At 48.3% G+C, this 21,443-nt stretch overlaps 1 protein-coding gene across 1 annotated transcript in view; it reads right to left on the reverse strand.

Moving 5' to 3' along the window:
- The window catches only part of Et (eye transformer), a 77,491-nt gene extending 65,909 nt beyond the window's left edge, over window positions 1–11,582 (reverse strand). Inside the window, exon 1 of the mRNA XM_077694036.1 lies at window positions 10,927–11,582. Coding sequence (XP_077550162.1) covers window positions 10,927–11,101 — 175 coding nt within the window. The 5' untranslated portion in view covers window positions 11,102–11,582. The remainder of the gene's footprint in view (window positions 1–10,926) is intronic.
- Window positions 11,583–21,443: the final 9,861 nt, after the last annotated feature.

The raw sequence follows: 21,443 nt of genomic DNA on the forward strand, positions 1-21,443 counted from the left end.
GGCGCGGGAAGCACGTTTTTGCGCTGGGCGAACAAGCACAGCGGTCAGCAGCACGACTACGCATCTGCGAACGCTTTTCCGTCTACGAAATGCAATTGCTAGACTTGAGCTACTGTGGAAACTCGGGCGACGCTTACTGCACGATCGCAGTACAACAAATAGTCACCTAAGCGGCTTGAAATGCCAAAACTAAATAAAAGTGTAAACCGGTTGTACAATATATACCTTATATTAGCAAGCCACTCTTGTCCCGCTCCGTGGCCTAGCGGTCTGAGGCGCTAGGAATTCACTGCGAATGTTTTGCGAGTCACGAGTTCGAATCCCCGCGGGTACGTGCTTTTTTTTTTTTAAGTTAACTTTTTTGTTTTCCGCCGATGTTTTCTATATTGAGTTCACCTGTTTTGGGGCCGCAGCGTTCATGGCTACACGAACTAGTTCACAAAACGCGCGTAGGCTGGCACTGGCGCGCTAGCGAGTTCTCGTTGGCGTGCTGTTGCCATAAGCACCAACTGCTTGCAGGCAGTGGGCACAGACCAGAATGAACAGACCCTTGGCCTGGTGCGAACACGCTTTTTACGATACAGGCATGAGGGAGGAAAGCTCCAAATATGGGGGAAAAGCGCATGACATTTGGGCGTCTGCGGGTACGCGGAGGGCGTTCATGCACTGCGTAGGTCTCGGCTAGTGAATGCTACGACTACAAGCCGTCCTGGGAGGCTTATCTTGTGCATTTTACAGCCGACAACATGGCAGAAGCGCGGTACGATGATTACTGAGATATTAAGAATGCCCATCCAACAAGGCCATTGGTTATGTTTTACAGAACCGAAACCGAAACCGAAACTTGTGTGATTGCTAACCTTGGGCATCGTCCAATCACGGCGCCCCTCCTCTCAACGTCACAGCCTTAGTTGGTGCGGCCGCCGCAAACCGCGCATGGTAGTTTTTCTTCTTTCGCGCTTTGTAAAATAATTACCGATTTGTCAACCGAATAAACGATGAAAAGTGTGCTAATTTGAGCCAGTCTACGCAGTGCAAGCAAAAACGGGAGCTTGACAAATTCACTTCAGTGTCCCTTTAAATCCTAATAGGGACCGGGCGGCCGTTGTATGGCACCACCGTCGTTTCAACGAACAGCGCCGCCCGTGGCGAACCTCTCGTCAGTGGAATGCCGGTGGCGGTCAGCGCAGCGTAGTTGTGCATGACTTTCTGTCGTTTTCTGCGGTGCGGCTTGCAAAGCGAACGTAACCCCACGTGCATTGTTCAGATCGGTAAATCTTGAGTATGGATGTGACGTTTACAAGGTATGCCATGTGTGTTATTTACCCCCATACTCAGTATTTACAAATAGCAGACGACGCTCAATGCGCCAAGCTGGAAGCCAAGCTGGAAGTCAAGCTGGAAGTGAAAGTTCGTTGCTTCATGCAATTTTTTCATGCCTGCATGCAGTTTTGCGAATCGAGGAGTATATTCCCGCTAAATGCGCCCACAAAGCCGGTGTGCGCAACTGATCTAGGAATGCTGCGGCGCAGGCCTTTGGCAGTTGATGACGAAACGGCGCCGACGTCGTGCACAAGCGAAAGACAAAGTTGGAGGGTGTCTTCGAAGATTTACCTCAAAACAGAAATTGTGACAGATGACGCTTCCGTATCTTCATTACCTACGGCTGAAACGTGTTTAATTTCACAGAAATGCTCTTACTACAGTTATCGGGAATCGGAATCGTTGATAGAATAAATACCGCATGATAGTAGAATGTTATTGCTTGTCGTGGAGAAGCATTGCTTTACAAGAATTGCAATGGTTTCTGGCTAGTTGGTAAATGGTTTTTCAAAAACCAATTCCTGCGTGACTGAAGGACGCAAGACAGGAGGGTGCCCGAAACCTGTACTCAGCTTCACAACTGAATGCTGCGGTCGGTTTACAAGCTGCCACCTACGATTGAAAAATCATGCACACCTCCGTCTAACGACGATGATGGTTTATCGCAAAGCTCTATCGTATGGGTTTCCTTGGTTGCCTTCTGGATTTAAACTTTGACTAGTTAAGCGTCGAATTTGATCAGCACGCAGTTTGGTCTTTTGGTCGCAGCGTCTTTGACTTTGACCATTTCCCATTCGATTTCGCACGAAGAAAGCTTTGTGTTCAACCATCATATTCATTAGATGATTTTGCTGTTTAATTTTGAACTTCCACGCCCCCTCTCCAAATCTAAACTTTTTCCAGTGTGTCGGAAATGTGTCTGTGGTGGAGGACTCGGGCTCATGCACCCATATTTGAGGCAACTAATCACGCGTTTTTGGTGTCTTCAGCAGGCATCACACGATTTTTAGGTACTCTGTAAAGAATACTTAAGCATTAAAAAACACCGGCTGACGTTAACACTGCCACATTTTTTTAACTATCGGTGCAGCCTTTATTCTACGCAGGGGGTAAAACGGGAAGGGGAGGAGGGATGGTTTGTAGCTTGGGATGTTGAGTTGGTGAATAACTTTGGCTTTTGATAAAATGACCACCAGAAACGTGGGTATTCCACTTCGGCTTTCAAGCTCCCATGCTGTCACAGTGTCGCTCACCAAAACCGAAGGTACAAAGCTCACGGTTACAGAAAGTGTGAACTACCGCAACATTTCTTCGGCTACACGGTAATCATCTCGTATGCAGGTGCCTTTCTATTTAAAGCACACGTATCGAGGTATCCCAGCGCTAAGGCTGGCGTGGAAACCGTAGTCATTGAAGCCAGTGAAGAAAGTGGTAGAAATGAATTCTAATATTGCTAATAGTTTTATTCCTACTCAGATCGGGCGGAGCCAGGCGCAGAGCGCTGCAAAAGCGCTCGTGTCAATGTAGCCCTTCCCCAACCATACAAGCATCCAATAAGTTTGCGTAGCCGTGAGTGTATTTAAGAAGAAAATAATACTAATAATAGTAGTTTTAATCGTACTCAGAACGGGTGGGGCCAAGCGCAGATCGCTGCAAAAAGCGCTTATGCCATTGCAGCCGATACCAAACTTTAGACGCGTCCGACAAGTTCATGTAGTAATTACTGCATCTAAGAACCCAACACATCTGTTTAGACTTCGTTTAATCTCACATGTCTGCTCACAACGCCACCAAAACATACAAAGCACCGAAGCAAACACGACAAAAACAACGGGAGGCTGTGTAGTCCAATGCACCGGCTCATTCCACTGACGAGGGGAGCGCCGAGGGGTGGCGCCACCCGTCCAGCTGCCCGGTCCCTATAGCAAAGATATGCGGTTGGCCTTTTTAAAAATAATGCTCACCGACTCCCTGCTGAAGAGTAAACATTTTTGCTTCAAGGTGCTTTCAATAAGTTCTCCCATTATTTTTTTTTTTGCTTTCTGCTTGGCTCCAGTTAATAATACGCTGGATATAACGTCACACATGGGTCAGAAAAAAAATCGTCAGAGGTTACATACATGGTGCGCAGAGTTTAATCTTTGATCTTATAGTTTTTTCGCACATGGCACTATTCGTGACATTTCTCAACGACTTCCCCGAACCGCACATGTTTGGAAGCCTCGGGGTTTACTTACTGACGTCACATACTTATTTTTTTTAAAGTCAGACGGTACGTCGAACTAACACCTGGGCTGTGATGGGTGCTGTAGTTGTAATTCTGCCGAGCACCTGGCGTTCACCGACGCGTAAATCATGTCGCGCACAATAGCTCTCTCTGTCGCATCTCTGAGAAAGACAGCGGCTGTGGCCTATCGTCGAATAAGCGACTCATGTATATGGTGCCCGTCGACACACTCTTATTAGTTTTTATTACCCGCTGAAGTTAGGTGAATTTATATCTACTGCCTGATTGGATTTATGTGCGCTCGCCGTGAAGCGCACATACAGACGGCACAGCCGGCGAGCCATCCGTTGCGAAACTGAGCGTCAAAGCGCAGGCGAAGCAGCCAGGAACGGTCCCAGTGGACGGCATGACGGCGCCGCGCATCTTCGTGGCTCGCGAGGCCTGGGAAACTCCTGGTTGTGATACTAGTTCGTGATTCCCTCATGTCGGAGGCCTTGCCCTTGGGCGGCGCCCGCCATGGCCGGCTGCTCGACGCTCTACACCACCCACACTGAACCCGGACACGACGCAGAGGACGGGGCCCAACTGCTATGGCTCAGAGACACCCTCCGAGTACAGATTTGAGACCTCGTCAAAGCGGCAGACCGCGCATTGGAGCAGCGCCCTGTGAAACTCGGTACGCTGAAAACCCTCTACGAATCCGCACAGCAAAAACAGATCACCCTCGTACAGCTCGACAATCAAGTCAGAAACCTATTGGATATTGATGACTACACAAAAGAATATGAAGAATCTGATTTATACCTCGGAATGATTTTTCGAATTAATTGGCTCCTTCGAGACACATTATCAAAAAATGGCTACGTTTGCACAACCCCGCAAGACAGTAAAGGCAAGACTTCGTGGAGACCCCCTAAAACCGTCACTAAAGGTAGATCCCTCCGAACGACACGCAGCGACCCTGGAGGCAGCCACTGAGTCTTTGGTATGCGTCGCAAACTCTGCACCTTGTGTCACGCTGCAGCCGCAGAGCGAGCTCATATGAAGAGGCCGACGAACTAAAAACAGAACCCATCGACTGTAGAGAGAAGGAGCATTCAGTTCTGGCTGCTCTGGGTTCAGATAGTGCCGTCGTAAACACCAAATCGAATCGTCGCACGGCACGGAAGGTTAGATACAGGGACAGAGGAGAACATATGAGTGCTCGAGCTGAGGTCCCTGCGCTAACGGCAGCTGACTTTCAACAACGAAGAGGGCAACCATTCTCACGAAGGAGGGCGATGCGGACTACTGTTCACTCTTACCCGCGGAAACGGCGACCGAATTACGAGGAACCAAAGTCAATCCAGAGTTGCCGAGAACCCGGACCCAAGATAGCCCACTATTTATCCAAAGCCTCGGATCCAAGTTTTGACGGGCTTTCGTTGCCCGCGTTCAACAGAGCCATCACTAGGGGGTCACTTTGCCCGGTGCTGCAGAGTGTCGAGGTCGTTGGTTTGCGTCCGTTGCTCCCGAGGGCATCTCACAGCTCTGTGCGACACATCACACCCGCCGGAGGTAGTTCTGCGTGACGAGCGCATCGACCGGGCGACCGGCTGTCGGGCTCCTTTCTTACGTCGCGATCCGCGACAGGCGGGGCATGTAATGCGAAGGCAAGATAACCGGTGGTCATTAAGGGCAACAGAGTGCATTCCTAGAGAAGGCAAGCGCTGCAGGGGGCGGCAGAAAGTTAGATGGGCAGATGAGATCAAGAAGTTTGCGCGGATGAATTGGTCGCAGTTAGCACAGGACCGGGATAATTGGAGATTAATTTGAGATTAATTTGAGATAGCTTTTCCTTGCAGTGGGCGTAGATAGGCTGGTGGTGGTGGTGGTGGTGGTGGTGGTGGTAGTGATGATGATGATGAGAATTGTGTTCTGATGCCTGAGAATTTTAGTGGCGCTTTGACTTTTCACCAACCTTACGTTTTCTTGGTGGCATCGCGACTCGCCGTACCCGACCCCTTCAAAGCGAGCGTATTAATTCAGCCGAAAGGCTGTCTGATGGCTGCTTCTGTTTTTCCGAAACGCAGCTGTCTTCTGAGAAGCACCAGCATGTTATTTCGCCTTTCACTTTTCTTTTTATTTTCCACCTTTTGTTAGGACCCGGCGTGGCGACGGCAACGTCACCAGTTGTTTTCACTGCCGCCAATGATATATTGATATTATACTACTATCTAATCTACCAATCGGGTATTATTCTTGATACATTGAATGACTGGCAATTACGCCCCCTTTTTATCGTGGCGATGACGCACGTCATCTCCTGGAAGAAACTTGTGTAGTTATGTTGTTGTATTCTTTTAATTTTATTGCTGCGATCAAGGTAGGCTCGAACTAAATTTTGTCCGTGAGAAGTGGTAGCTGTTCTACTATTCCTGCCTCTGATTTTATTTTATAATATTACAATCTCTTTTTTTTTGTTTTTATAAGTCAACTTCCTTGAATGCACCTCGAGAATGTATACATACAACAAATATTTGGACCGATAGTCCAAGTCTAGTGCGCGGTGTTTCAATCGCTCTGTAGACTTGTGTTACCTCTAAACGCCAGCGCTTCCTGAAGGCGAATATTGCCTTCGTATGGACTCGGGTGGATACAATATCATTTTACCACAGTATGCCGAATCGTTTCTGTCTTGTTTTTTACACAATACCCGCCGCGGTGGCTGAGTGGCTAAGGCGTTGCGCTGCTGAGCACGAGGCCGCGGGTTCGATTCCCAGCCGCGGCGGCCGCTTTTCTGATGGAGGCGAAAAGCAAAAACACTTGTGTGTTTTTCGGCGCACGTTTCGGCGCACGTTAAAGATCCCCAGGTGGCCAGAATCGATCCGGAGCCCTCCCCTACGGCGCGCCTCATCGCCTGTGTAGCGTCGGCGCGTTAAACCCCCAATCAATCAATCAATCAATCAATCAATCAATCAATCAATCAATCAATCAATCAATCAATCAATCAATCAATCAATCAATCAATCAATCAATCAATCAATCAATCAATCAATCCTTCCTCCTCCTACTACTCTCAGTCGCACCTCACCAGGCATGGCACACAGACTCGTAATGCGGCAAACTAACCTTTCACCCCGGCCTGAAGAGGACGGCTGCGTGGTCATTTTTTTAATGCTTAGAATTCTTTGCCAATACCCCCCCACCCCGGCCAGGACCCTGTAACGCCCTGCATTAGTTCTACCTGTAATCGTTACAATATCGCAAATGGAGATAACTGGTCTAACAGAATTTGTAAAAAAAAAAAAAAAAAAATAAGAAAAGCAGAAAAAAGTGGACAAAAGTGGAGAGCAGTGTAACGCTCTGCATTTCTACAAAAATGCAAATCTGGCGGAAGTTCCACTGGTAATCGTTATAACAGCGCAAACAGAGATTGAATTGGTCCATCAGAATTAAAAAAAAAATGGCTGTAAAGAGCTCACACTCCAGCCAAGCGGTGTAAGCAATCTACGCATTAGTAGTCAGTTCTCTGAATTTCTGCAGATTTTTGTTTCAATTCTTTGTTCTTTGAGACTTGTAAAGCTACCAATGATGTAAATTTACAGTGTTATAACGATTGAATGTCCTAACTCCGCAAATTGCGCATTCTTTGTACAGATACAAGGCGTTGCACTTTCCGCGTTAAGGTCATATTTTGCTGAGGTACCCGCTAAAGAATGCTTACGCACTAACGGGCATGTATGGCGTCTATACAAATTTCCGTGTAACGACGATAACAGGTGCACATAAAGTGGACACCCAGGTAACAAACGGAAGAATACAACGGGCTCATTTCTATTATTTTCGATGGTTTTTATCGCTCATTGCGTTCTTTGAAATGATAACAGACAATAGGTTGTTGTTGTTCAAGTTCGTTGCCATGGTTTCCAAAAGTTTCTTATCATTCAGCACATTTTTAAGCGGATAACAAACAATACTTAGTGAATGTTGTAGCTGATGCCGGACGGAGTGCTGCAGCCGTTTGTTGGAGAGCGCTCAGTTTCTGTAGCCTTTACATTAAACTCTCGCAAAATCTTAAAGAAAAAGGCTTGAAAATACCTGTTTCGGAGGCAATATTTTGAATCTAATACTTGCAGCTTACTGTGGATACGACAGAAGCCGAACAAACCAAAATATTCCTAAATTTTGACCACGTGCCTATATTGTTTTGCCGTTACTAAGATGCGCACTTCAGCGGGCTGCACTAAAGCCAGAAGAAAGGGCCTTCGAAGGTACGGCTCTGTAGCAATAGATTCGAAAACAATTGGGAGGACATCCTTCCAAGGTTTTCTCGAGGCATGCGAATCATATGAGAGCGAACGGTGCTGTCACAATTGGTGAGGAAACAATTCAGCGGGCACCCCTGCAATAGTTGCGCAAAAGATGCAAAAAAAAAAAAGCATGTCTTCGCTCTATATATAGAGCGAAGACATGCTTTTTTTGCATCTCTTGGCCTGAACAGTTTTCGCCGTGAGTGGTCGCTTGTAACGCTTCGAATAAACCGAGTCCCTACTGCACGCTGCGTGACTAGCAATAGCCTATCGCTACAAGCCAATGCCGCGCCACTGTTCATTGGCATAAGGAATTACCTTCCGACCCTGTTGGACATCCTCGCAGCACCAAGTTCAAAACGATTGAAGAGAGAGAGGCGCGCTTCAGTGGGGATATACCTATGTGTGTTAGGTTTGTTGAGGGATTTTATAAGTCTCCCTTACCCTCTCCTTATTGAAGAAAGTCCGGGCTACCTTTTTTTCAGAACGACTCTATGGCACTTTCCGAAATGTGGTTACAAACTATCGTATTGGAACTGCGCGAAAGTACCATCTTTCCCAACCAGGCTATTTGGAGTGGACGAGACTAGATGTTAGTCATTGCGCCCAAAGAGTTTTTTTTTGTTGTTGTTGTTGATGTAGTGCGTCTGCTTTAGAGACAGAGCTGCAGCCGTTTCCCACAACCGCGAGGTTTGATGCGCGCCGTTGTGGAGGGTTCCGGGTTAATTTTGACCACCTGGGGATCTTCAACGTGCGCTGCAATCTCGCCAGAAGGGTGTTTTTTTTTCGTCTTTTTAGGGGCGAAGCTCCTTAGGGCGTGGGTCTGTCCATCCTCGACGTATGTATGTAGCCACCTCTAGTTTAGTTCTTGGATTGTTTACTAGATGGCGTGGCTACCTCTAGTTTAGTTCTTGGATTGTTTACTAGATGGCGGTACTTGTATATGATGAAAAGATGCGCTTGGATTGTTTACTAGATGGCGTGGTTACCTCTAGTTTAGTTCTTGGATTGTTTACTAGATGGCGGGGAGCGTTGTAATAAAATCCGTTCGCTGTTGGCGCGCGCTCGGAGTCGCCCGATGGATAAGGCTGCAGATGTGCGAGCCCGCGAGGCAGAAGCGCTCCGTGAAGCTGCGCGACGCCGCCGCCAAGATCCTGCCGTACGAGAGCGGGAGGCCGAAGCGTGTCGTCTGGCTGCGCGACGACGCCGCCAAGATCCCAGCGTTCGAGAACGAGAGGCCCAAGCGTCACGGCAACGGCGCGAGGACCCTGCCGTACGCGAAGCGGCACGGCTGCGGCGCGAAGAGGATCTCCAAAACGTCAGAGAACGGGAAGCGGCGAGAAAGCGCGCGGATCGGCAGGCAGACCCCGATGCAGTGAGAGCTCGTGAGGCGTCTGCAAAACGCATCAGGCGAGCTCAGCCCCAAGGTGCCGACGCGCGGTTTAAGCGAGACTTTCTAGACGTTACGTTCGGACACAGATGTAGTGGGCGAACTTTCACTGAAGAGTCACGGTTTTACCGATGATTTCCCCTCAGGAGCTCGGCCACTCATCATCATTCACCCCGTGGATATGCTGTGAATTTTTTTACAGAAGGGCGTGCGCTGCCTGTTGAATACCATGGCCGAATTTCCGCCTCTGAGGGTATCTATCGACGCCACGAAATCTGCGCGTGTCTGGGAAGGTAGCCGTCGCATACAACAAGTAGTGACTACTGGGTGTTCGCGAACAAAATAACACACAAACAAGCTTGTCTCGACTCACGTACGAGCAGTTTTCAAGGGGACGTTGTACCGCTGACCCTTCGTTAACCATAAAGTTCTGTTTTGTATGTACTTTAAAACTGGCGCTGAATTTGGAAAACGAGGTGACACCTGGGACGCCGGTTAGTTTGGTCGTTGACCCGCTGTTTTTATTTTATTTTGCGTGCGCTCAGTGCCGGGGTTTTGACTAGTGTACGGCGATGCGAGGTCCGTCATAATAGAGAGCTTTAGCGTAGCGGTTAGCGTATACGCTACGCTATAGGTTGGCGGGTAGAGGGACTTGACTGCGTGTGCGCGCGCGGGCAAGGCTGGAAGGGCCCCACAACTTACCGGAACAAATGCGCACCTGCCCAGTGTGGTCCCAGTAACTGCCGACCGTAGCGTAGCCTACGCTATCCCCTATGCTAAAACTCTTCAATTACGCTGCCAGAACAACTTAATTTGGATCAACGTTTAAGCACCGCAGTAAGAATTTCTCTGACACACGAACAGTGTATCCACCTATAAGATGGTTGCTAAATAGCATTATATCTACGCCAACTTTGTTTTAACACATGTTTTATTAAAAGTCGACCAGGACATCGCTGATAACTCTTTCCGCAAGCATATTTTAGGCCTCACCGCTCAGCAATACCGCGGCATGAACACTATGCTTCCCTTTAATGAGAAGGTTCAAGGCAACCGTTTGAATCCAGTGGCACTAATAACAGCCGAGTCGCGGGGGCAGAACCGCGGCACCAGGGCGGCTGTAGGTGTACGCAACGGCATGGTTCATTGTTTCCGGTAGTCGCGTGACGCGCCGTTCAAGTCTGAAGCGCAATTACGTTTAATCGTATCCTGGAAGCCGTGCGCATCTGAGCGTCTGGCTGCGTGCTACCGCCCTTGAGCAACGCGCACTGACGGGCTGGCACAAATTGGGCTACGGGGAGGAAAAAGTCGGCGCGCTACGGCGTCCCCAATGCCACGACCCTGTCAAGCTACAGCTTGTGGCTATGTTCAGACTACCGGCGTAACAGCCGTGTCGTGCGCTATGGACATAAAAAAAAAAAACGGCGTTTCCCGCAGTTCGGTTGGCTGAGACTTCAAATAACATCATTATTTAAAGAAATTACGGCAGTTGCGACAGCAGTCTGAACCCGGCCTAAGGGCTTCGGATTAATTTAGATTTCCAGGGTGACATAAACGTGCCGACACCTCGACACACGAGCGTTTTCGTAGCTTCTACTATCTAAGACGGTCGGGGCTGTGGCAACTTCCACCGGACACTTGATACACGGTTCTACGTGAACGTGCGAACCCAAGCCAACGTTTTTAGCTCTTACCTCCATCCACGTCGCAGGGCGGCAGCGTAGTCGTGGGAATCGCAGTCGTCGGGGTCGTCTCCGAGTTCGCTGTCGCTACGGCAAATACGACCGCCTGCAATAGCAGGAAGGCCGTGGTTCCGGCGCAGCGCCGCGACATCCGCCCGGAGAGAGCGCAAGGGCGACCGGCAGCCATTCAGTCAGCTGATCGGTCCTCGTCGTCGAAGACACTCCCGGTAGTAATCCGTTCGCATGCTTGCTTGCACGCGTAGTCGTGAACGTCGATCGCGGCCGGGCTGACACCGGAAAGCTCGTTTCAGCACCCACTTCTCAAAGCGTCCTCAACCGCGCTCGCGCGCGCACTTGTGTCGGCAGACACGTCGCAGCCGTCCGACCCCACCACAGGTGCGCAAGGGGAGGGGAGGAGAAGGGCTGCTGCTGGTTGCGGAAAGCCAGGCCGTGAGCCGCGTCTCTCCTCCCGGGGTCTCATGGGAGCCGGGGCGATAAAAGTTGCCGCCTCCCCTTCGCCCGAGATAAGCCCGCCGAGTCTCCGTAAAGGGCCTCAACCGTGGCCGCTGCTGAGCGCGGCTTGCCGGCTCGGAGAGCGCCGCGGACGCCGCGGTATCAGCGGTGTTGGCGTTGTCTTCCAGGTCGCCCTCGGCGAGCGTAGCTGGGACTCCCCGTCGCGTCGTCTCCTGGCAGCGCGGAAGGCTCTCCTCTCTCCCTTTCTCTCGCGCCTGGAAAGGCCTTTCGCGAGTGCTGCGCAAATGTCGGCCGTCGTGCGAGTGTAACATATCGGTTCAGCGGGCTTGCGCGGCAACCGTTCCTTTGTTGTCGGAGGTGGAGCGATCTTCTGCCGCTTGCCGACGAAGCCACGTTTTCTTACATCGTTAGCAACCGCTGTTTTGAGCTAAGCTCGTTGTAGTGTTGACGCGGGGGCGAAGGGATGAACATTGGTTTTGAATGGGAAGAAGAGAAGAACAAGCTAGTAGTGCACTACTTTTGAGTCGCGGAGGTATCATAGGGACATTTTGGAGGTTCTTGATGCGCAAGCCATATCTGCCGGGCACCTACGATTCGAACAGTGTGACTGCCTTGTGCCTCTAGAAAGATGCGCAATTGGTGAAGTTAAGGCATTTAATCGCTATAATAGTGTGAATGTACATCACTGTAAGAAAAAAAAAAACGCATAAACAGAAGAAAAAGAAACTCACCCAATTAGGCAACCATCGTCCGTTTCAAGAAAAACAAACAAAAAAACTTACAAAACTAATGGAACTCCTAATGTAACGAAAGTGCCGAAATCCATCTAATCTTGCGCCTCCCACATGGTTAACTAAAAAAGAACGAAGCAAACCAAAGAAAGAAATATGCAATTGCAAACTGAAATTTACCTTATTAAATTACAGAGGGGTATTTGATCCATCACCCTCACTTGGTTAACTTATATATATATATATATATATATATATATATATATATATATATATATTTGATTGTAGGGTCTAACGCGCCGACGCAACGCAGGCGATGAGGCGCGCCGTAGTGGAGGGCTCCGGATTAATTTTGACCACCTGGGGATCTTTAACGTGCGCCGAAATCTCGTACACACGGGCGTTTTTGCTTTTCGCCCCCATCAGAAAAGCGGCCGCCGCGGCCGGGAATCGAACCCGCGACCTTGTGCTCAGCAGCGCAACGCCTTAGCCACTGAGCCACCGCGGCGGGTATATATATATATATATATATATATATATATATATATATATATATATATATATATATATATATATATATATATATATATATATATATATATATATATATACATAGCGAATCAGAATAGGAAATGAGGGGCTCGTTCAAATAAGACAGAAAATAAGGGTTGGCAGTCAAGAAAACCTCGGAAAGCAAAGGGGAGGATATAGTAGGTCATAGAGACAGATAAAGAATTTGGAAAGACAGAAAGTGGAGAAAAAATTCCCGTCAGGTGGGATCCGAACCCACGACCTCCAGAATACCGGTCGTGGGTTCGGATCCCACCTGGCGGGCATTTTTTCTCCACTTTCTTTCCAAATTCTTTAACTGTCTCTATGACCTACTATATCCTCCCCTTTGCTTTGCGAGGTTTTCTTGACTACCAACCCTTATTTTCTGTCTTATATATATATATATATATATATAGATCATGAGGTTCGATGGGCCAGTATAAAAATAGTGAAAGAAGTCGACTGACACGTTTCCCGTTTTTGTTGCCAACAGTTTCGGAGTTAGAAACTCCTTCTTCAGGGCTGAAGAAGGAGTTTCTAACTGTGTCAGTCGACTTCTTTCACTATATATATATATATAGCGAATCAAAACAGATTGAAAATGAACGCAAGCAATCGTAGAGGTCTATAAATCTGTTCTGCCATCACGCTATTAATTAAAAAAGGAGATTAAAGGAAGTAAAAGACGCTGCCTAGGTTGGCGTGTTCCTTCAAGGCCACCAAGCAAACGTGATGTTGGCGAAAGGAGGAAACGGCGTAAGAACGCTTGCTTACTGGCAGGCAATTCGTACAATTTCTGCAGCTTTTTCTGCTTAAGACACGTCTGCAAAAATATTTTTACCTTATCAGTGCAATAAATTACGACATTTGGGTTTTGTCGTGGTACTACGCCAGGAACAGATGTTTCATTACACTCACTGCCGGAAATAATGCTTTTGCGGAGAGGCTTCTATGGGCTAGCATTACCGCAAAAAAAAAAAAAAAATCTTCGGGACTTCGCCGCCGAGGGGCGGCGCTGTGAACGCCGCAGTGAGCGGACGTGTCTCACATAGGCTCCGCGATTCATGGTTCGTTATGCAGAGCTAATTAGCCGCAAGGTCATCCACCTATATCAGCGTGTTCGGGAAGTTAAGCGGCATCAGTCTGTACCAAAATCTCAGCAGGCAACTGAAATTTTGCGGACTTGTTAGATATTTTTTGTCAGTGCTGGACGACGCAGCACTAAGCCTAACGAGCGACGACTATAGTCGGGCCGCCATGCTAGCAGCGAGTCTTGGCACGCCCGAGCGAGCTACATTGCAGCAAGAGATGGAAGCCTGCACTCAAGACCAGGGCCGTCGAAAATATGTGCAAGTGGAGGGAGCGGAGCGTAAATCCGACCGGAAGATTTCAACGAAGAAGCAGGATGGAGAACCGCAGGCGAGCGACACGCGAGGCGTCGACAGTGAGAGAGACAACCTTTAATAGAAAAGGATGACCACTGGTCACGATGGGCGAAGGGAATGGGGAGGGAGGGTAAGAGAAAATAAAAAAATGCTGGTCGTTCTCAGTAGACTCAATAACTGGGCCAGTTCTTGAAACCTGCAATTCATGGGCCAGTTCGTGGTGATCGCAATAGGGTTTGTGCACGTTCGCCAGTTCGTTCGGGGGAGGACTCGCTCAAACAACCCATGCTAAACCGTTTTAATTTAATAAACTGCTATAAGACGGCAACCACCAACGAAGGGGACGACAGACGGGAAACGGAAAAGCAGGCAAGAAATACGAGGATCTCGGCAATCAAAGCAGCGAGGATGCCGGCGACGCCGAGGGAGGAAACCAAGATCGTAGTCCGACGGCGAGGTGGAATACATGTGGCGAAGACGGGACTAGTTGACGTCATGGCCGCCATACACGTGGCAGCCGGGATCACCGTGGAGGCCGGAAAGGAAGACACGATGTGCATAAACGCGCAACAAAACACCGTCCTCATCAGCACGCCGAAAGAAGAGAACGCAAGACCCTATGAAAGTCCAACACTGCCTCTGCCACAAACGGAAATTGGTTGTGCAGTGATAGGTAGAAAATGAGACAGAGGGAAACTTTTTGCTGTCCTCGGGGAAAATTTTCAAGCTCAACTCGAATACTAAGCGCTTTTCTCCACTCAAGCAGGGGTTCAAGTACTGCTATAGATAGTGCCTTGATAACGGAATCATGATATGTTAGTTTTATGTCATTAAACGTTCGATGACAGCAAATTATTGGACGTATATCGATTAATATACCTGAGTTCAGAAGATAAAAAAAATTTTAAGAACCATTACGAGCAAGATAGGGGGCATGAGAGCGCTCGGGTTTGCGATGTTCTTTTCATGCGAAAGCTTTTAGTGGCTCATTGAACGAGGACGCCGGCGTCCCGAATGACTGCACCTCCATTCCTGTAACTTTGGAGATAAATTCATTTATGCTGATTAACTTAGATCTCTCTCTCTCTCTCTCTCTCTCTCTCTCTCTCTCTCTCTCTCTCTATCTATCTATATCTCTCTGCGTGTGTCTCTCATGGGCTGCGAGATATCATGTGGCGCTATTGCGCATGCCTCTGAAATAAAAGAAAGAAAAGGGAGCTCATGCCTCATAGCAGCATAATAATATGCTTTGGAAAGAAAACAGAAACTCTCGCCACTGCCTCATCTAACGGCGCAGCAGTCACTGGTGATCCAGGGCGCTCTGTGCGGCGCACCGCCGCACCCCTGCTGGCGCTGCACTGTATAATGATTACACACTTAAGGGTTATATTTTTATTGCTAACACCGTACCACCATAGAAAAGGCACAAGAAAAATACCCTTGTAAATTGTGTTATAAACCGCAAAATACTTTTTAAAGGGCGTTTTTTGTTTTTGCTAGGGTGTAAAGGTGTTACACTACACAACCTTTAAGTATGTTTTCTCGTGTAAGTGTGGGGTGTAAGGGCGTTAGTCATAGAACGCAAATTTTTTTTTAAAGTATGTAAACCCTTTACATTCCACGCCACTACATCTGCTCCCCTCGACATCCGCCGCGGAGGAGCACGCCGATGTTTTAAATGCAGAGCATTTGTATAACTCACGATGTCACCCGTGCGTCGGCGTCCGCAGCAGCCAGCCTCCCCCTACACTATAAAAAGAAATAACTGTTACCGGCGACCGATTCCAAGACCCTGCGGGCGGAACGCAAGGTACATGGTGCTCTACCCACTGCGCCACAAAACCGACACAGAATGAAAGGCTACGAACGCGCCTTATATCCTTGACTCATTCAAACTACGTCAAGAAGCTGCTGATACAACGCATTCACTGCCTGTGGGCGGAACGCGAGGTACATGGTGCTCTTCCCACTGCACCACAAAACCGACACAGAATCAAAGGCTACGAACGCGCCTTATATCCTTGACTCATTCAAACTACGTCGTCAGCGGCGTGCGTTGGCGACTAAGCGGCGTGCTAGCGGCGTGATAGCTGCGTGGTGTACACGTGATAGCACCAACCCCCCAAACACTAAACGTTAACGCAATACACCCACCCCCTATGCGACGCATTTACTCGAGTCCCCCTCGCGGGTAGATGGGCCCATTTTTTTTGCAGTAGCTACGTCATAGGAAGTGCTTAGATGTCGTTTACAATATTTTGGCACGCGTACGATTCTTTGAACAGCGCACTCTGAAATGATTTACACCCTTAAGTGTATAAACCACTGTCTACAGCTAACACCCTTACACCATACTAAAAAACAAAGGATGGCATCCTTTAAGGGTGTTCTGTCGTTATAACACCCTTACACCCCAGCAAGAACACAAGAATACACCCTTTAACGGGTGTTTTATCGTTATTTACACAATTTCAAAGGGTGGTATTTGTTTTTTATATAAGGTGTAAGGGTGTTTGTAATAGACAATTGGGGTTGGTCTATAACTACTTTACACCATGGAAAAAATGGATGACATCCTTTAAGGGTGTTTTGTCGTTTATAGCACCCTTAAACCCCAGCAAGAACACAAGAATACACACCTTTAACAGGTGTTTTATCGTTGTTTACACGTTTTCAAAGGGTGTTATTTGTTTTTTTATATAAGGTGTAAGGGTGTTTGTAATAGACAATAGGGGTTTATCTAGAACTAACTCCTTTACACCATGGCAAAGAAAAAGGATGACATCCTTTAAGGGTGTTTTGTCGTTTATAGCGCCCTTAAACCCCAGCAAGAACACAAGAACACACCTTTTTAACGGGTGTTTTATCGTCATTTACACCCTTTCAAAGGGTGTTTTTTGTTTTTTGGTAGGGTGTAAGTGTGTTGGTTGGTTGGTTGGTTGGTAAGGGATAAAAGGGGTGTAAATCACTTTACAGTGTATTTACTACTCGCTAGAGTAGTTTTAATTGTAGCTTAGATTATAAGAAGTTTAGATGAACACTTACTATGCTTTTGTGAGTTACTTTAGCGCGCGAGCGAAATTTATGGCGACGCGAAAAATAGACTTGCATTTTTAATAGGACATCTGCCGTACGATTCCGTCGTATGAAGCCTTCGATTATTTTAACGTTCACGGAGGCTAAAGACATAAACCGCAATGTGTGCGTGGTTTCGGCGAAATGTTTAAGTCGCCCCGAGGGTCTGTAAGCTCAGGTAATGTAAATCCCAAATAAAAGTTAGTCATCGATAATTGAAACTCACATCTGCTTTCGGTCTGCGTTTACACAACTCATGCAACCACGCTGCAGCGTTAAGTGATACTCAAACATCCCGGAATTTGGACTAATTGCTTGGAGTAGTCTTTTTTGTTGTTGCTCTAAGCTGTCCGAGTGAAAAATAGGAGCGGGGGACGGGGGCCGCAAAAGGGCAGTGTTATAACAGAAAAAGCGGTTAAATATTTTTGGGACAAAATTGTGGTGATAAGTATCTTTTCTTTACTCCACACAACCAGATCAAAAGCTGCCTATGAAACTGTTCAGCATCTCGGTGTAGGTTAATTGCACCATACTCTCTAAACAACAATACGTATTTATTTAGTGACGTTATAGTTCTGGCCCATCTTTTTTTTTCCCGTTTCTTGTTTGAGTGCTGCCACGAGATACTGTGCACAGTTTCGCGATGACGTCGGTCCGCCAGGCCACAGCGATAATGAAGTGACCCTTCAAGGCGCACTCAGCGCGATTTTTCTTTCCAGCGTGCGCCATCAGTGCGAATGTCGTAAACAGTGTACAGTTCATGCAGACAGCGTCTGCGACACATAACACCGCGGTGTAGACTGGCAATCACTGTATTCAACGCTGTACTGCGGCAAAGCAGTCACGTGGTGTCTGACGCGCACCACGGTTCAGCCTCCTGTCATGACCCAACGCATAGCGGCATTCAAGCATTTTACAGCGAAACTGCATATTGCTAGGATTCCGTTTATTGTTGCGGTCCGTCTACAAAACACACTTGCCCTTTATTTTAATCGCCACCGTGCTTTCAGCGCTCCACACTCTCAACCCGACGTAACTCTGCTAGACACCTTTACTCGCACAAATCGCGACGTATTCGCTTAAGAGTGGCCTAGCACGACTGGCATGATAGCGCACATTAGTGACTATCGTCCTGTGATTACTTAGCAATGGACACGATTGGCACCCCGGCCTACTACTGCCTCTACTAACGGACATGATCGAGACCTCAATGTGAACAAGTGTTGTAGTGATCGCTTTCATTTCCCTCCTTTTAGTGGCGAAGACCCTTAGGGGCTAGTGCTGTTGGCGTCTCCTGTCGTCGTCGTCGTCGTCGTAATCGTCGTTCGTCTCATGTAGTCACGGTAATAAAAAACCGGGAAGGTCGTTTACGCTTTGAACTAGAACGTTATGCATACTAAAAAACACCGGTACACTCGTTTACGCCTCGTGCTAGAGAGCTTCGTGCTTCAAAGACAAGAAACTTTTACACCAAGGAGGAGGAGGAGGAACAACTTTATTGAGCATGCAGCGCTTAAGCGCTAGATGGGGTGGTTCCCTCTTCTCGGGTACCATATGCTTCCAGTGCCTCCTGGCCCCTGGTGATCAGTGTATGTTGGTCTTCCAAGGCGGGGATGGACAGCAAGATCTCCCATCGCTCGATAAGGGCATTATTGGGTAGGGGGAGGAGCGGGGGAACGTTTTCGAGAAATTGCACTCTCCTATGACATGTCGGAGTGTGCCAGGTTGTTTGCAAAAGTTGCATTCCTTTTTGTGTCTCTCTGGGTACATTTTGTTCTGGAGGTATGGATGCGGGAAGGATCCGGCTTGGATCTGTCTATAAATGGCTTGCTGGGTTCTACTAAAGGAGCGGTGTGGTTCGGGGAAGCGTTTTCTGCCGTCCCTGTAATGAGTTAAGATATCTTTGTAGCTCGTGATGGGTTGTTGCTCTGGCCCCTCAGCCCGGAGGTTGATTTCTCGGGCCTGTTGGTGGGCAAATTCATTGCCCTCCACCGCTGAGTGTGCCGGAACCAATACTAGCTCTGTCTTATGGTTTGGAGGCGTTTTCTTTTTGAGGATTCTCAGCGCCGCTAGAGACACCCATCCTTTCCTGAAGTTTCTGTAAGCCTTCTGGGAGTCCGTGATTATCTTCTTTGTGCCAGGTTGAGTTAGGGCAATGGCTATCGCTACTTCTTCGGCCTCCTCGGGGGAGGGTGACGCAATGGATGCACACGTGACTAGTTTGTCTAGTTTCGTGACGGCGATCGTTGCTTTCGTTGAAAACTTGGGCAGCGAGGCGTCCGTATACAAGATCCCGTCTTTTTGTTCCAGAGTTTTGGCTAGGACTTTCGCTCTGGCCCCTCTTCGTCCCTCGTTGCGGTCCGGTTTCATATTCCGGGGTAGTGGTTTGGTTTCAATTACTTCGGCCCAGTTCTTGGGTATGGGGCCCTTCCTTTGGTGATAAGCTTCCTGCCATCCTATCTTGGCTAGGACGGCTCTTCCCGCTTTGCTTTGACTGAGCCTGACTCTTTGGTTGGACAGATGGGCTTCCACCAGTTCACTTATTGTGTTGTGCTTACCCATTCCCAGGAGCTTCTCGGTGGATGAGTGGACTGGGATGCCCAAGGCCAGTTTTGTGGCTTTCCTGATGATTGAGTCAAGCTGTTCCCTGTTACTCTTTAGTAGTTGGAGATATGGGGCTGAGCATACTATCCTTGATGTCACGACGGCTTGAACTAGCTTGAGGGCATCAACTTCTTTCAGTCCCCTTCTGTTTGATACTCTTCTAATCATGTTCATGATCTGCTCTGATGTGGTCTTGAGTCTGCGTATCGCTGCTCCGGCTTTGCCATTTTCTTGTATGAGCAGGCCTAGGATTCTGACTTGGGGTGTCGGGTTGATATTGGTGTTGTCTATGACGATTCTTATCTCTTTCTTTTCATCCTTTTTCTGTCTTGGCTTTATTATCACTAACTCGGATTTCTGCGGTGAGCAGCTTAGGCCGCATGATCTTGCAAATTCGTGGACCGTTTCTGCTGCTTTTTGGAGAGTCTCCTCTATCCAGCCGTCCGATCCCGCCTTCGATGTCCAGATGGTGATATCATCTGCGTACAGTGCATGGTCTATCCCTTCTATGTTCTCCAGCAAGGCCGGAAGGGGGAGAAGGGCCAGGTTAAAAAGCATGGGAGAGAGGACTGACCCTTGCGGGGTGCCCCTGTCGCCCAACGCTAGCGGCTGTGACTTCTCCTTTCCGATTTTTATGATTGCCGTCCTGTTGGTGAGAAAATCCTTGATATACCTATAGGTCCTTTCTCCGCATCCCGTTTTGCGTAGGTTGCGAAGTATGCTCTCGTGGGTGACATTGTCAAATGCCCCTTTCAAATCGAGTGCTAGTATCGCTCTGGGCGTCTGACTTTTTGCTTTCTTGATGACCAGTTCGCTTAGTTGTATGAGGACATCCTGGGTGCTTAGGTGCTCTCGAAACCCGTACATGGTTGTTGGCATCTGGTCGGTGATGTCCAGATGTCTCTGAAGTCTTTTGAGGACCATGCGTTCTACCTCCTTCCCCACGCATGATGTGAGGGAAATGGGTCTCATGTTGTCTATGTGCGGCGTCTCCGCCTCTTTCCATTCCTTGGGTAGCGTTCCTGACTCGTAAGCACTGTTTATGTGTCCTAGGAGCTCGAGACGGCTTTTGATGCTGAGGTTATTGAGCATCTTGTAGGTTATGGTGTCTCTGCCCGGTGCGCTGCCATGGTTGCTTTCGTCGATTGCCGCTGTCGGCTCTTGATCGGTGAAAGGTTCGTCCAAGTCAGCGTTACTCGTTCCCTCATATTCGGGAAGTGGCGTGGCGTTCTTTTCCGTTTTTAGGTAGTTTGTCTTGAGATCTTTGATTAGCTGCTCACTGCCACCCTTGTAGTTGTTCAACGTGCGTGTAAGGCTGCGGTTGCTTGCGCTCTTGCCATTTAGGGGGTCTATCAGGTGTCTGAGGAGGTTCCACGTTTTTCTTGTCGACAGAGTGCCTTGCAGTCCGTCGCACAGCTGCATCCAGTTTTCTCTGCACAGCTGGGTTGCGTATTCCGCAGCCTGCCTGTTAAGTTCGTGTATGCGTTTCCGCAACTTCTTGTTGTGTTTTTGCCTTTTCCATCTTCTGGTTAACCCGTGCCTAGCCTCCCATATATGGACTAGTTTGCTGCCCACGTACGGGGTTTGCACTGTGGTAGCTATCTTTTGCGTGTACTTGTCCACCCACTCCAAATGTTTTTTGGCCCACTCCTGGTAGGACCTGGACTCCGTTTCCCCTTGTTCTTCTTCTTCGGTTTCCATTCTCTTC

Source organism: Haemaphysalis longicornis, unplaced genomic scaffold (assembly GCF_048455015.1).
Source record: "Haemaphysalis longicornis isolate Haplotype H1 unplaced genomic scaffold, Haemaphysalis longicornis Haplotype H1 scaffold_12, whole genome shotgun sequence".
Lineage (NCBI taxonomy): Eukaryota > Metazoa > Arthropoda > Arachnida > Ixodida > Ixodidae > Haemaphysalis > Haemaphysalis longicornis.